We start from the raw sequence: 15,632 nt of genomic DNA on the forward strand, positions 1-15,632 counted from the left end.
TTGGTAAGTGTTTTAACTTGGTGCATATTTAAATCAAACACACTGTAACTAATTGAAAGATAGCTTGGCTAGGGCACTCTCAAGTTAATTTTGTAGAGTTGAATCACCTGAGAAGCTTTAAAAATGACTGATACCCAAGCACAATTCTGAAATTCTGATTTAACTGGCGTGGGCTATGAATTGAAGCTTCTGAAAGCCTGGGTGTAGATTCACAATCGACTACTACTCAGGCTCAGACTGACTTGGATTGAAAGGGTCCACCTAGAAGGGAAACTTCCTATAGTTTTTCTGCCTGAGCTTGATGGTGAGACTACCCCAGACATCAGAAGTGTTTGCTTTTTCATCTACAGTTGATTTTATATCTGTATATCTGCTTGTTATGGGGTGCTTCCCTGTTTTGGTAGCCAATTAGAGTTTTCGCCAATTACGGCCTCCATCCTTCTTACAAGACAACTGAAGGCAATATGATTATTGAGCTGTATTGGCATGCCATTGAAGAGCTGTGAATAAACTATTTTTTTTAAAAACCGTAATTCTTTAGTTTTGCCAACCATTTTGGTATAATTAGTTAGAGGAAGGGTAATGTAAGCCTCACTCTTTTAATCACCTGAACAAAGCCCCTCTGACTATGCCCAACATTTCTGAAAGCTTAGAAAATGTCATTTTACAGTTAATTTAAATCAGACACAGAAGTAAGCCTGGAAGAAGATAAACAACACTGGACTTACGAGTCAGAATGGGCCCGGCTGGTGTGGCTCAGTGGTTGAGTGCCAACCTATGAACTAGGAGGTCATGGTTCCATTCCTGGTCAGGGCACATCGCTGGGTCCTGGGCTGGATCCCCAGTGGGGAGTGGGCAGGAGGAAGCTGATCAGATTCTCTCTCATCACTGATGTTTCTACCTCTCCCTCTTCTATCCTCTCTGAAACACACACACACACACACACACACACAGAGTCAGAACGGGGTTCCGGTCTCACCGACTTGAATTATTTGTTCTTGGAGGACAGCAAGCACTGTTTACCATATTTATATCCCCAGATTCTAACAGAATACCTGTCATATATCGGATAGATCAATTTATTCACTTTGATATATTACCATTTTCAGCAAGAAATTGAAGTTGTACTGAGGGTGGAGCACCTACATAATTTTTGTTTATTAAATGCTGTTTTAAACTTTTTTGGTGGCAGAAAATATTGTATTATGGGCTGAGTGTAGAGAACATCCCATCAAATGGGATGTTTAGGATGTTTGTGGTAGATGTGCCAAGTGCTAGAGTTTAGGAGAAAAACAACTTGTTTTCCAGGCTTTTTCCCCTTTTCCTACAATGGAATGGAAGTTTATCATGAAATGATGGCGAAAACACTGTAATCTTTCCCAGTATCCAGTCAGGATCCAAAAGGAGGCTTTGTGACAGGCCTCACGTAGAGGGCCGATGCACTAGGCACAGGCCATGGCCGTTGGCAACATTCCCTCGTCTTTCCTGGCTTTTTAATTTCAGTTATTGCCCCGTGGTCCCAAAGGCTATGCCCTTCGTTTTCCCTATAAAAGTGAATTAACTGCCTACCAGTCCATGCGTTCTCAGGAAACTGGTGTGCCTGCAGATGTCCACGTGACAGAGAAGGAAACTACTCAACGCAGAGAATCCTGGGAATCAAATCTCATACTTAGAGGTCTGGCTGGATTTACTGTCACATAACTTTTTACTTCTTTTTTATGAATTGGAGCTTTACCCCAATTATGAGTGCTCAGTTCCTATGTGGCTCATGGTAAGAACTGGTGACGAAGCGAACACAGGGCGCCGGAAACCTGCCCTCTCTCGGGGTTCGGACCCCCGCCTGGGTTCCAGGGAACTGGCCACTTCCGCCCCCATCCCCGGGCCCGCCTACTTCCGCCTCACATAAACAAACGCTCGGCGCCTGCGTGAGGCGAGCCCATCGCAGCCAATGAGGTGCCAGGAACAAAAATCAGTGACCAATGAGATCCTGGGAGGTCTGGGCGGTCGACCAATTGCGAGGCCTCGCACCCGGATATGATTGCGGGTTCTGAAATCAAGCTCTGAGAAGGAGAGGCGCTCCGCATGTGGCAGGGGCTGTGAGCTCGGAGTCCTGGGCGAGCGCGTGCGGTTCAGTGTCTCGCGCGTGCGGTTCACATGTAAGGGTCCTTCCTTTGGGTTTTGAATGGGGAAGAAATCAACGTGGCTGCTTGTCTGTCCCGGAGCGGAGCCAGCGTGGGGGAAAGCCCCTCCGTCGGTACCTCCCTTACACCGAGTGGGACAGTCTGGAAGACGCAGCTGCGGTGTGGAAGTATGAACCTCTTACCTAAGAGCTCCAAGGAGTTTGGCTCCGTTGACTATTGGGAGAAGTTCTTCCAGCAGCGCGGAAAGAAAGCTTTCGAGTGGTATGGAACTTACCTGGAACTGTGCGGGGTGCTGCACAAATACATGAAGCCCCGGGAAAAGGTAAGCGCCGCCTGGCAGCTGGGGGAGAGAGGAGAGAGAGAGAGAGAGAGAGAGAGAGAGAGAGAGAGAGAGAGAGAGGGAGAATGAATATGAATGAGAATGAATGTGTATGTGCGTGTGTGTTCGTTCGGGAAGGTGGGAACTGCCTTCCAGGTTATCCTGCACACGGTAAACAGGGACAGGCGCGGGGGCCCTAATTGGGCCCATAATTTCAGGATTTCATGCATCATTCTGGCTGAAAGGCAGTTAAAAATATTCTTTTAAAGGTTTGAGATAAAAGACTTCCCGCCCCAGCTCATTTTTCGATGAATAACCCCACTGGAAGAGTCACTTCTTTTAGTAACTCAACCCAGATGTGGCCTCCTGGAGAATAAATGTGCGTTTCTGTCACAGCATCTTTGTGGAGAAGGCACTAGCCCTGTTTCACTGATACACAAATCTGTTATCCAGTAATTGTAGCGGGGCCCACTGAATTTCAGGCAGCGTGCTCAGCCCTTAAGCTACCAGAGCATTAAGATAGAATGCCCTGGGCACAATCCCGAAAAGAAAAGTGGTAAGGACAGTAATAGGAGTTTTGACAGAGGCGGGCTTGTACTGACTGGAGGTAGGGAAGGGAGGAGGGTAGAGAGCTTTAAGGAAGTTTTAAGCACCAAGCCTTGTGGTGTGTGTGTGTGTGTGTGTGTGTGTGTGTGTGTGTTTGATAGTTGAATTCTCCTAATAAACTCTGTGAGGTGAGTGGTGTACACACATTATACAGATAGATAAATGAGGCTCTGAAATCCTAAGATCTTACATGTAGTAAGTGGCCACATGGAAATTTAAACTCTGGCCCATCAAGCTCCAAAATTTAGGCACTTCTCATTGTGTATTCCATGCTTTTCCAGAGATGGTGACATCAGGGCAGAATTTTGAAGGATTGATGGGAGGTTGCTGCACAGAGCAGGAAGCAACAACTTGTGTATTTAAGTTCAGCTTCAGAAAATACCAGGATATCATGAGGAGGAGCCAAAAGCATGAGTGGAATAGGATGATGCCAGAACGAGGTTTTCAACAGCAAAACAGATAGGAGATTTCAATTGTAACTAATTACAGTGGGGACTTGACTTACGAGTTTAATTCGTTCGGAGACCAAGCTCGTTAACTCAAATTACTCTATCAACTCAATGCAAAAAATCGGCTGAGAGACGGCTGGTATCTCAAAAAACTCGTTAGTCGGGACACTCGTAAGTCAAGGCCCCACTGTACTGCATTTGGATTCTGTGACTTCCTACCAGTTCTTGAGTAAAAAATGCCTGATTCAGAGAAAAGCACAACCATGATTAGCTTGTTTCTGTAATACGGAAAGCCCATTTTCACATAACCTGCATGGCTGTCACTGAATGTGATTTTCACTAGTGAGTCCTCTAACCAGAGGTGTTTTAAGACGGAGCCTAGAACCAGCTCTGTAACGGTGCTCTCTTCTGTGACAACAGCATCTTCCCCCTCTGAAAACATGCAGCGGCCAAGGTGAGACTTGATTCCTCAACACATGCGAAGCTCATTCCTTTGCCTTAGTCACCTCCATCCTCTCGGTTCCCCCCCAGGTGCTGGTGATCGGGTGTGGTAACTCAGAGCTCAGCGAGCAGCTGTACGATGTGGGCTATCAGGATATTGTGAACATTGACATCAGCGAGGTTGTCATCAAGCAAATGAAGGAACGCAATGCCAACCGACGGCCCCAGATGAGCTTCTTGAAGATGGACATGACACAGATGGAGTTTCCTGATGCCTCTTTCCAGGTGGTGCTGGACAAGGGCACGCTGGATGCTGTCCTGACAGATGAGGAGGAGAAGACCCTGCAACAGGTGGACAGGATGCTGGCTGAGGTTGGCCGTGTCCTGCAGGTGGGCGGTCGCTACCTCTGCATCTCCCTGGCTCAGGCTCACGTCCTGAAGAAAGCAGTGGGTCACTTCTCCAGGGAGGGGTGGATGGTCAGGGTGCATCAGGTGGCCAGCAGCCAGGACCAGGTGTTGGAAGCAGAGCCTCGGTTTCCCCTGCCTGTCTTTGCCTTCATCATGACCAAGTTCAGGCCAATCCCTGGCTCTGCCCTTCAGATCCTCGAGCTGTGTGCTCAGGAGCAGGGCAAGCCTGTGCGGCTGGAGAGTGCCGAGCGGCTGGCCGAGGCGGTGCGGGAGCGTCAGCAGTATGCCTGGCTGTGTAGCCAGCTGTACCGCAAGGCCGGGCTGGGGAGTGTGTCCCTGGACTTGTGCAATGGGGACACGGGGGAGCCACGCTACACCCTCCACGTGGTGGACAGCCCCGCTGTGAAACCATCGCGGGACAATCATTTTGCCATTTTCATCAGTGAGTTGGGATTGGTCCTTCTCTTCCCTGGAAGGGCTGGGCTGGGGCGTTGGTGGATGGGTATGCCTTGGCTGGTTTCATTTTGCAGGGATGGTCCTTTCAGAGGTTAGACTAGCCAAGGCATGAGGAAGAAACAATAGCAGCTCTCCAGCTACCTTAGATTTGAAGCTTATTTCTTCTCATCTTCCATCGCAAAGCCTTGGTGAAGTGGGAGAATGGGGTTGGTAGGAAGGAGAGAAGTAATACAGATGCATCTAGGCAAGTCACACACTGTAGAGATGGTAGTTACTTTGTAATGTCGAGTGGTGGGAGCTGTCCAGTCTCAGGTCTGTAGCCTTTAAGCTGTGGGACCTGGGGAAATTGCCATGTTTCTCTGCTGAATTAGACAGTACAGAGCAGTGGCTAAAAAAGGTCAGCTCTGGAACCAGGTGATTTGGGTTCCAATTCTGTCCCAGTCACATCTTGGTGATGTGACATTGGACATGTTATTTGTTTTCTGAGACTCAGTTTCCTCATTCATAAGTGACATCATAACTACCTTGTGTAGTTGTGAGAAGTGTCAAAGCTCTTAGGAAGGTGCCTGGCACATGATAGCTGCTCTGTGGACACTAGTGTTATTATTGAAAGGGGTAAATGATACCAGATTTACTAGTACATTAATAATGATTAAAAAGAATATGAGAGAATGCTTTCAAAAATAGAATATTTTAGATAAATGCAAGGTGTCGATATGGTCATGCTGGCCACTTGTTTCCAGATGACTACGCCATTTTTCCAAGTATTCCATCATCCTACCTGCACCTGTGGGAGCAAACATGTGCCCTGGATGTGAGCATGGAGTCTGGGGCTGGGCTGCCTGGGTTTGAGTTCCAGCTTTGCCATTTATTAGCTCTGTGACCTTGGGCAAATAATGAAACGTCTGTCTCAGTTTCCTCATTTATACAATGGGACTAATAATACCACCTGCATCCCGGGCTATTGTGAAGATTCTATGTATTTCTATTTGTTAACTGCTGGGAATAATGCCTGGTATGTAATAAGTGTTGGTAGTATTGCTATTTTTCCCTTGCACGCGTGCTCACACTTCTTATTCCCCCTTGGTCCTGCCTCATGTCCGATGGCAGCTTTGCTCTGGGCCTTGTGCTCCAGGGACTCATAGCCCCCCAGTGGGTCACAGTTGGAAGGGATTCTGGGCCTGGGCAGGGCCTGGCTCTCTGCCATGTGGTCATATCGGTAGTGGGCTTGCACACTCTTCCCGGGACTCCCTGTCACCAGGCGCCTGTTTCCAGTCCCCCAGGGTCGGGAGACCGAGTGGCTCTTTGGCATGGAGGAGGGCCGGAAGCAGCTGGCGGCCAGCGCTGGCTTCAGGAGGCTGATCACAGTGGCCCTGCACCGAGGTCAGCAGTACGAAGGCATGGACAGCATCCAGGCCGAGCTATCGGCCAGAGTCATGGAGTTGGCCCCGGCCGGGATGCCCGCCCAGCAGCAGGTAAGGAAGCTCGGGCAGCAGCTTTCACAGGTCTCTGGAGAAGTCACACTAGCAGCCGGGAAGGCAGAGGGTGTCCTGAAAGAAGCTAGGGCAGGGTCTGTGACCGTAGTCGGCTCCTGGAGGCCATGTCAGCAGCTAAGAGCTGAGTGGGCATCAGTCACATTCCTTTGCCCCAGGCAGTGTGAGGAAGGCCAGCGGTTGCCAATATTGAGACCCACAGGCACATCTGGGTCTGGGGTTGGGGGGTCCTCGGACCCACAGAGATGGCACGAAGGAGATGCTCCAGCTCTTGCAGGCTCCAGCTCTTCCTTCTGTGAATGACTTGGACTGTGTGTCTATTTCCTCACTTGTGCACAAGACTCTCTTGACCCTTTTGCTGCTTTTTTAAAAAATCTTTATTGTTGAAAGTATTAAATATGTTCCCTTTATTCCCCCATTGACTCCTTCTAGCCCACCCTGCCCCTTTTGCTTCTTAGAGCCATCATTATCGGAGGGTAAATGGATACTTTCAGGATATGAGCATTGCCGGTCTGGTGTTTTACTGGGAAGGAAACTGGAGGTTTTTTGCCAAAGTGGTGATATGGAATTACCAGTTGACATGGTCTGTCTGATGCCATCCTGGTCCCAAGGCAGGGTAATGGGCAGGTGACTTTATCCTTCTTGACAGAGGGGAAAGCCAAGGTACCTGGAGGCTGGGTGCTGTAGTAACAGATCTGAAAAAAAGTGTAGGCTCCCGATTCCCAGCCTGGGTTCTGCCCACGAGGCTGACCTGTGCTTACGGAGGAATGTATTGAGTCTTCCTGGTAGACTTGGTCGGTGCCCATCAGAGAGACCCAGCTCCTGGGGGAGGTTCTTTGTGACCTTCTCTCACCAGTGCCCATGTCTCTGCAAAGTCAGGAATCCCTGGTGATTATCACATATTCATGTAGGTCTTTGAAAAGCAATAGATGTAAAGACTGGGAAAGGAAAGAGAACAGTTTAGGGGAGAAATGTATTTTTCTCCTAATTTTTTTCTCCTGTTTAGAATAATGGGAGAAAAGGATGAGAATGGCTAAGGGAAGGGAGACGTCTCTGCACGTGTGGAGTGGGTGCTTTCCCCTGGATTTCGTTATCTCATCCCCGTTCATATTCTTTCTCTCATAATTACAGTCTCTTCCCAAGGGTTCTCTCTGGCTTCGATTGTCCTGGATCGTTGAAAGTGCTTTAGAGGATTACTCTTGAGAAACTCCTATTTTTCTTGGGGGAGAACCAACTGCATTTTATAATGGTTTTTGGGGGAATCAGTTAGTTTTCAGAAAGGTAAATTAAGCCTTAATGAGATCAAGTCAAAGGCCCCAGAGAGGAACTGGAACAGAAAGGCACACCTGCGGAGTTGTACTGCCCAGAACCAAGGCCTGGATTCCTCAGATAGACACAGGGAAGGGGTTCTACTTTCTCACGTTTCTTAGCTGAGCTGGTGGTTTGACCACATCTTTGCTGTACCTTCAGGTGCCTTTCCTGTCCGTGGGTGGGGACATCGGGGTGCGGACCATTCAGCACCAAGACCGCAGCCCCTTGAGTGGCGACTACGTCATCGAGGATGTGCAGGGGGATGACAAGTGCTACTTCCGGCGGCTCATCTTTCTCAGCAACAGGAACGTGGTGCAGTCAGAAGCCAGATTGCTGAAGGCTGTGTCTCACAAAGGTGAGGTGTCAGCGGCACGTTGGTGGGACCCACATGGACACGGCATGGACTCTTGATTTTGGGGGTCAGAAGGACCTGGGAGCATGGCCGAGATGTAGGACAGACCTGGGTACCTGTGACCGGAGGCACATGGCCAAGTGGGTTGTCCTCTTAGACCACTTGGGCTCATAGGGTGTGAGTGGCCATAAGCGGAATAGAGGTCTGTGTTCTGTTCTTGAGCCAAGCCCGGCTGTGAAATGATAAGGAGCAGGGCTAATGGATTACCAAGTAAACATGATCATCACATTAATGCCTTTAGTTTAAAAGCCACTTGCTTTACAAGTTCCACATACGTCTGGGTACTAATTCAACAGGGCTCTGTGAGGTGAGCCATTTCTGCTGTCTGAGTGGTACAGTAGAAAGGTGATAGGCATTGGAGACAGTCCCGGGTTCAAATCCAGGTACAGTAGAAAGATGATAGGCATTGGAGACAGGCAGTCCCAGGTTCATATCCAGGCGGCACTACCTACTGATTCTGGACCTAATTATTAACTCTTCAGATTCTCATGTGTTCCATCTGCCAGTAATTGGAATTAAAGGGCTGTTATAGGAGCTAACAGAGTAAAAACCCTAGGATAGCAATTGGCATAGAGGAGGTAATTGTAAGTCCTTCCCTACAAGAATTTATGAAGATTCTGTTAGTGGCCTTATATTTCTCATAGGAGCGGTACCAGGACTCCTAAGTTGAGTTTTCCCAGGCTTTGGGGTATATCTTTACCACTTTCCTTTTCAGACTCTGACATGTAACCGTTCAAATTCCTGCACATTTAATGCTTGGGTTTGTGAGTGAGATCAAGTCAGCTGCAGCCCACTGCCCCTGGTGCTTTGCTCTCTGAGGACTAGTGGACTAAGCATAGGACTTCATTGTCTCTCTTCATTTAGCCCAGAAGAAGCGGAAAAAGGACAGGAAGAAGCAGTGGCCGGCTGGTACTCCAGAGGAGCCCCCTGCAGCCCCGGGGCAGTCCATCGATAAGAGCTACCTGTGCTGTGAACACCACAAAGCCATGATCGCCGGCCTGGCCTTGCTGAGAAACCCCGAGCTGCTCCTAGGTGAGGGGGTTGTCACTGCTTCCCACAGGGAGGAGCGTGGGAGATGACAGAGCTAATCAAAGGAGCTGCTTGTGAATAAGAGCAGTGATCACAGACCGGCAAAAGCATAAACATTCATATCTTTCTCATTCCCAACCTGCTTCTAAGTTAACGAACACCCAAATAACTTTTTCCTCACACTGAAGTTGTCATGTTGAAATGGCCATACATGTCGAAGTCTGAAGTTTTTCCCCCCACTCATTTATTTAAAAATTAAGGTGTGAAGTACATCCAGGGAGATAGGTAAAGTACACAGATCTTCAGCTGTTCAGCTTGATGAATTCTCACATATGTATATACCCACGTAACCAGATGGAGCCTCTAAAAACCATGTCTCTGGGCCCTGGCCGGTATGGCTCCGTTGGTTGAGCATTGTCCCGTGCACCGAAAGGGCACTGGTTCGATTCCTGGTTGGTCAGGGCACATACCTGGGTTGCAGGCTCAATCCCCAGTAGGAGGTGTGCAGGGGCGCAGCTGATCAATGTTTCTGTCTTACATTGATGTTTCTCTCCCCCCTCCCCTCAATAAAAACACATTTAAAAAATTAAATAAAAACCATGTCTTCAGAGAAATGCCTTTGCACTTAAGGAGAATTTCTGGCTTTTCAGTAATGCATTATATGATTCTAGCTTGAATTCCTACTTAAAAACCCATATTACAGGCAGTGCAGTCAGCCTTCTCACTAATGACAGGTTTGGATCTGACCACAGTGGTGAAAGCGGTCATATTTCTGTCTGCGTTAGAGCCATCCTCGCTCACAGTCCCTGCGTTTGTCCTTTGGCCCATTGTGGCGTTGATCTATGTGGAATCCACTGCCTTGTGACCATGAACCAGGTGTTGGCCGTTGTAGACCCCCCATTTTGTAGAGGGGTCCAATAGGCTTATGGTGGGGACTCTTGGTGACAAGTGCTTTGGGATTTTTAAGGGCCTACAATAACACACTGGTCATCTTCTGGATCTGGAAAGGGAAGGATTGTGAGGCCAGGATTGAGTTTTCAGATGTCAACTTAACTCCCAAATTTTGGGATGAGACAGGGAGGCCAGGCCCCTAAATCTGGTATCCCCTGGGCGGAGCCAACAATTTCACTCCCTCTTTTGCCGTCCTGAGGCTGGTACCAAACTTTCCAGTGAGCCGATGGTAAAATGATGCTTTCTTCCTGTATTACAGAGACCCCGCTGGCTTTGTTGGTGGTAGGCCTGGGCGGGGGCAGCCTCCCCCTCTTTGTCCACGATCATTTCCCAAAGTCCCGTATTGAGGCTGTGGAGATCGACCCGTCCATGTTGGAAGTGGCCACCCAGTGGTTTGGCTTCTCCCAGAGCGACCGGATGAAGGTCCACATTGCAGATGGCCTGGACTATATTACCAGTCTAGCGGGAAGAGAAGGTACTGCTACCGGGGAACTTGGGGGGTGTCAAGGGAAGATTGATCCAAGGTTGTCAGGCCTGTGAGGGCCTCTAGACTCCATCTCTGAGAGGGTGGCGTCAGCACCATCCTAGTCTTTTTCCTGTTGGCTTGTTGACATTTTTTTCAGTAACTGCAGAGTGCCAACCATATGCTTAGCTCTGTGCTAGGGGCTGGGGTCTAGCAAGTACTACGGACTGTTTCCTGACCTGATGGCGCTAACAGACAGTGGGCTTTTCTTTTGCCCCTGCAACATTAACACCTCCTCACCACCTTAAGAAACCTCCAGGATGTAGCTGGGTGAAGAAAGATGAAGAACAGTTGAGGGGTGTGTTGGGAGGTGTTTTTTCTAAAATCAGCTGGAAGTGAAGCCAGAAATAGAGCAAAACAGCATTCATGCCAACCACTGGTTCCAAATCTCGGACGTTTGGCAGTGTCTGCACGTGTTGTTGGTTGTCATAACCATTGGGTAGGGGTGCTTCTGGCATCTGGTGGGAGAGACCAGGGATGCTGCTGAACTTCCAACGATGCAAAGCACAGCCATCGATGACAGTGAACTGTCTGACTCCTAATGTCAGTAGTGCCGAGGCTGAAAAGCCCTGAGGCAGATGCTGCTCAGTGGGGATCCTGACAGTCTTCCAGCTGCTGGATTTAAGGTTCTGTTTATTCTAATATTTCATATCCCAGACTTAGGACAAAGGTTCTGTTCATGTTCTGCAGGAGGTCCCTTGTTCCTTCTGCAAGTTCATAGATAGGCTCCTGAAGACATGCTTTCCGGAGCCTGAGTCCCTTGAGGAAAAGTCAGGTTGGTTCAGTCCTGAGTGAACCTGGGGGACTAGGCCCACCTTTCCTGGTCTGCTCGTTCCGTAACTGATGCCTGGTTCTCATTGGACCGGAATCTCTTCCAGTAAGGGTGTGGCAAACCAGAATGACATTTGGTGCTGGGATGAGTATATTTGGTGCTGAGATGGACAGATGCTGCCTTAGTTTAACTGCAAACTGACCATATTAAGAGTTTCACAGGTTCCCTCTCTGAGGCTAGAGTCATTCTGGGGGCTCAGGCCCAAGATAGCTAATAACATGTGAAGCATTTAAAACAGTACCAGGCATGTTATAGGTCAGCCCTTAAAGGCTTAGATCCCTGCTTGTCCAGATCAATGATTCTCAGCTCTGACTGCACTGATAATTACTTGGGGAGCTGAAGAGAAATGCCAGGCCTCCCGGGAGGTTTTTAACTCAGCTGGTCAAGAAAGGAGCCCAGGTTCTGTAGGTATTTAGAAGCTTCCCATGGTGACTCGAATGTTCTGTCAGGATTGACAGCCACTGGGACAGATAGACTCTTAACCAAGTAAGTACCCTGCAGAATGGGCTCCAGAAGATGAGACCAGGCCCCGTCTTTAAGGTGGGGTTCTCACAGCAGAACCTTGGTGACGATTCCTCTGGATGGTGATGTCAGTGGCACATCCTCCCTGTTGTCCTTCTGGCTCAGCCACCTGCGCCCACTACAGGCCACAGGAGAGATGCAGTGTAGGAATGTAAATGGCCTTATTTTACCCAACAAAGACAAAAAGTTTGCTTCTCTTTCCCAGCACGGCCTCAGTACGACGTGATCATGTTTGATGTGGACAGTAAGGACCCAACACTGGGAATGAGTTGTCCACCCCCAGCATTTGTGGACCAGCCCTTCCTGCAGAAGGTCAAGAGCATCTTGACTCCTGAAGGTATGAGAACGCAAGGTCAGGAAGCGGGGATAGATGGGTCCTTCAAAAATATATTTTTTATAATGAAAAATGCACATATCATAAATGTGTAACTTGATCGATTTCCTTCCTTTGAACAACCACTTACCAGCACTGAACACAGCATTTCCCGCGCCTGAGAAGTCCACCTCTCACCTCCTCTTTGGGATAACCACTCTCCCAACTTTTACCAGCACGCCTTAGTCTTCCCCATTTTTGTTCTATATAAGTGCAATAATCATACAGATTGTAGTCTTTAAGTTTCTGTTTTCTTTCACTCAACGCGATGCTTGTGAGATTCACCCATAGTATTGCGTTTCCATTGTTCCTTTCATTGCTGTGTAGCGTCATTGTGTGGCTGTAGCGCTCAGCCTCCCCCTCTGCTCTTGGTAGTTGGGCTCTTTTGCTGTTGGGTGCTTTTATAAGCAGTGCTGCCGTTAACATTCGAACGATGCCTTTTGGTGAGACGTGGGCGGGTCTGTTGGCATGTACCAGTACGAGGGCTGTAATCGCTGGATGGTAGGTGAAGCGTATGCTCAGCTTTCGCAGATGCTGCTGCCGGTTTTACAAAGTGGTTGTAGTCATTCACACTCCCACCACCACGGCAGCGCTAGCTCCCAGTCACATTCCTCCCACGTGCCCCAGACCAGGCAGTATCTTATCTCATCTTCGTCGCAGCCCATTTCAGATGAGGAAACCGAGGTAAAGAGACCTGCCAAGGTGGCCAGGGTAACAGCTGGGACCCCAGCCCAGGTCCTGGCGAAAGCTGGGGCTCTGAGTCATGGTCTGCGGCCCCCACGTTTTGATGTGGTGTCTGGTGCTGTGGTGAACAGAGTTGACTTAGAACCTTGGCTGTTGTAAGGTGACCTTGGCCATCCCTGGCTGGTTAGTACTGCATGGTGTTTGTCAAGAACATAACATCCCTGCGGAGCTGGTACATTCTTTCTTGGGGGTGTTAGTTACTTCTTTCTCAAAGTGATTCTTTGGGAAACTGAGACATGCAGAATGGTGAAACCATTGCTTAGCAGCGTAGGAGAGCAAGAAACTGGGCTGACGTTTCCTCTGGTTTGCATATTTCCCATGCTTTCCTCATTCTGCCTTCTGTGTGCGTATGTTCTCTGCAAGCTGGCTGTCGCTGTTGGTGCTGTCTTAGTCCCCCCCAGCCTCCCCGGGGCAGAAATTGGCATTTTCCTCAGAGCTGTACCTTGTCTCCACGTGTCACCAGATGTGCGGTCATTCTGACTCTTTCCTTCCCACCCTACAGGTGTCTTTATCCTCAACCTTGTGTGCCGAGACTTGGGGCTAAAGGACTCAGTGCTGGGTGGGCTCAAGGCGGTGTTCCCCCTCCTGTATGTCCGGCGCATCGAGGGGGAAGTGAACGAGATTCTGTTCTGTCAGCTGCACCCCGAGCGGAAACTTGCCACACCAGAGCTCTTGGACATGGCCCAGGCCTTGGAGCAGACCCTGCGGAAGCCAGGGCGGGGTTGGGATGGCACGTATGTCCTGTCCGATATGCTCAAGACTGTGAAGATTGTGTGATCGCTGGCCTCTCAGCCTCCTGCCTGCCTGACCTTGGGCTCCTGGCCTGCCAGAGATCGACGAAATAGAACCCACAGTACTTTTTAAGCCTCGTATTTTTCTTGGTTTCCTACTCAGCTGTATGGGACCTTCAGCCTGGTGACGTTGCCTGGAGAGCTGGGAAAATAAAAACATTCTTCCTGTGCTGTCCTCTTCAGTACCACTGGTTGGTTGCCTTTGCTTCCAATACCGTGCCCTTGGGTAGAATTCAGTGTTGGAGACCCCACCAGTCGCTGATGCCTTAACGAGTGAGCAAGCTCCTTAGGGAAAGGGTCTTCTTTCAAGAAGCTGTTACACCTGAACTGTATTTCCTGCTTTTTTCTCTTTGCCTATTTTTTTTTCTCTCTTCACCCAATACCCTATCCAGTCCTCTCATTCCCTACCATCCTTTGTCCTTCCCTTGGGTATGGAGAGAACGATTTTCTCTAGGGAAGGAGGTCCCCGATGATGGAGCACAGTGTGGTCAGTCCGCTGTGATTGCTGGTTTGCCTTTGCTCCATCCTTCTGTCGGTTCGGTAGGAATGATCTCAACTCTGTGCCAGCACACTGTGAACAGAGTGGGTTCCCCATAAGCACCCTTCTCAGGTTTGATAATTTGCTAGAGCAGCTCACAGAACTCAGAGAAAAAACAGTTTACCCACATCACCAGTTTATTATAAAAGGACACAACTCAGGAACAGCCAGATGACAGAGATGCCCAGGGCTAGGTGTGCATAAGGGCTGGGAGCTTCCTGCCCTCTGTGGGCACGCCACCCTCCCAGCACCTTGTGTTCACCCACCCGAAAGCTCTCAGAACCCCGTACTCTTAAAATTCTTATGCAGGCTGCACAGTGTAGGCATGATGGATTAATAACTAAATTTCCAGCCCTTCCCTTTCCCAGAGGGTGGGGCCTGGGGCTGAAGGCTCCCAGCGTGTAACCATGGCTTGGCCTTTCTGGTTACTCGCTCCCATCTGGGACCCCACCAAGGACCTCATTAGAGCAAAGGATGCTCTTCTCACCCAAGAAGTCAGAGAAGTTTAGGAGCTCTGGGTCAGAAACTGGGGTCAGAGACCAACGTGCACATTTTATTCACGCACCTATCCACTCACACGCACCCCAGCTCCTTGCCCTCTGGGTGGAGGACGGTAGGTGAGGGGTCAGCTAGCTGCACTGGTGACTTCCTCTATGGAGCACGCAGCCCCGCTCCCACTGTAACGGCCTCGGTATACCTCTGAGGACTGTAGCCCAGTAAACCCTAGGTCATCCAGTTTCCGTCCTGGGCCTTGTCTTGCCATTTGGTTTCTATAAATTTGCTAACAGTAACTGCTGATAAGGAGTAGAATTCTCACGTTGGGTTTTTCTTTTTTATATTCAATAGGATTTTTTTTTTTTTGAGAGACTGCTCTGTGCCAGACTCCATGCTCCATGCTGAGAATAGAAAGAGGAAAGGGCCAGGGCCCCTGATGTTACTGCCGAGCTTGGGAGGCGAATTGCAGCACATGGATGAGTTACGGAACCACATGTGCTGAGAGTGTGAGGAACGGGTGCGGGGTCAGGCGTTTGCTAAGTCATCTCAGCTCCTCCTCAGAACAGACAGGAAGGTGGCCAGTCTCAGTAAAACCTGCCCCCTTACAGTGATTGAAGGCCTGGACGCAGGTTGTTTTTCTAGCTCGGGTCTGAGCTGGTTCCCATGCTTCCCAGTAGAGGGCACTAGAAACCACGTTTAAGTTCTGGTCCATCTGGAAAATTCCTGCTGGGAAAGGGTCTTTCAAGAAGCTGTTTCACCTGAACTGTATTTCCTGCTTTTTTCTCTTTGCCTATTTTT

The 15,632-nt window shown here is 49.2% G+C and overlaps 1 protein-coding gene across 2 annotated transcripts; it reads left to right on the forward strand.

The window, feature by feature from the left end:
• Positions 1–2,218: 2,218 nt before the first annotated feature.
• METTL13 (methyltransferase like 13) lies at positions 2,219–13,986 on the forward strand. Of its 2 annotated transcripts, none has more exons than XM_006088902.2 (8): positions 2,219–2,463; positions 4,047–4,806; positions 6,096–6,295; positions 7,784–7,979; positions 8,901–9,068; positions 10,276–10,491; positions 12,099–12,230; positions 13,513–13,986. In XM_006088902.2, the coding sequence occupies exons 1-8, from the start codon at positions 2,311–2,313 to the stop codon at positions 13,785–13,787; spliced, it is 2,100 nt and encodes a 699-aa protein (XP_006088964.1). In that variant the 5' UTR covers positions 2,219–2,310; the 3' UTR covers positions 13,788–13,986. The 2 variants fall into 2 exon arrangements, with proteins under 2 accessions (XP_006088964.1, XP_014311495.1); XM_014456009.1 differs by lacking the exon at positions 13,513–13,986 and adding an exon at positions 12,361–12,491.
• Positions 13,987–15,632: the final 1,646 nt, after the last annotated feature.

Source organism: Myotis lucifugus, unplaced genomic scaffold, assembly GCF_000147115.1.
Source record: "Myotis lucifugus unplaced genomic scaffold, Myoluc2.0 scaffold_54, whole genome shotgun sequence".
Taxonomy (NCBI): Eukaryota; Metazoa; Chordata; class Mammalia; order Chiroptera; family Vespertilionidae; genus Myotis; species Myotis lucifugus.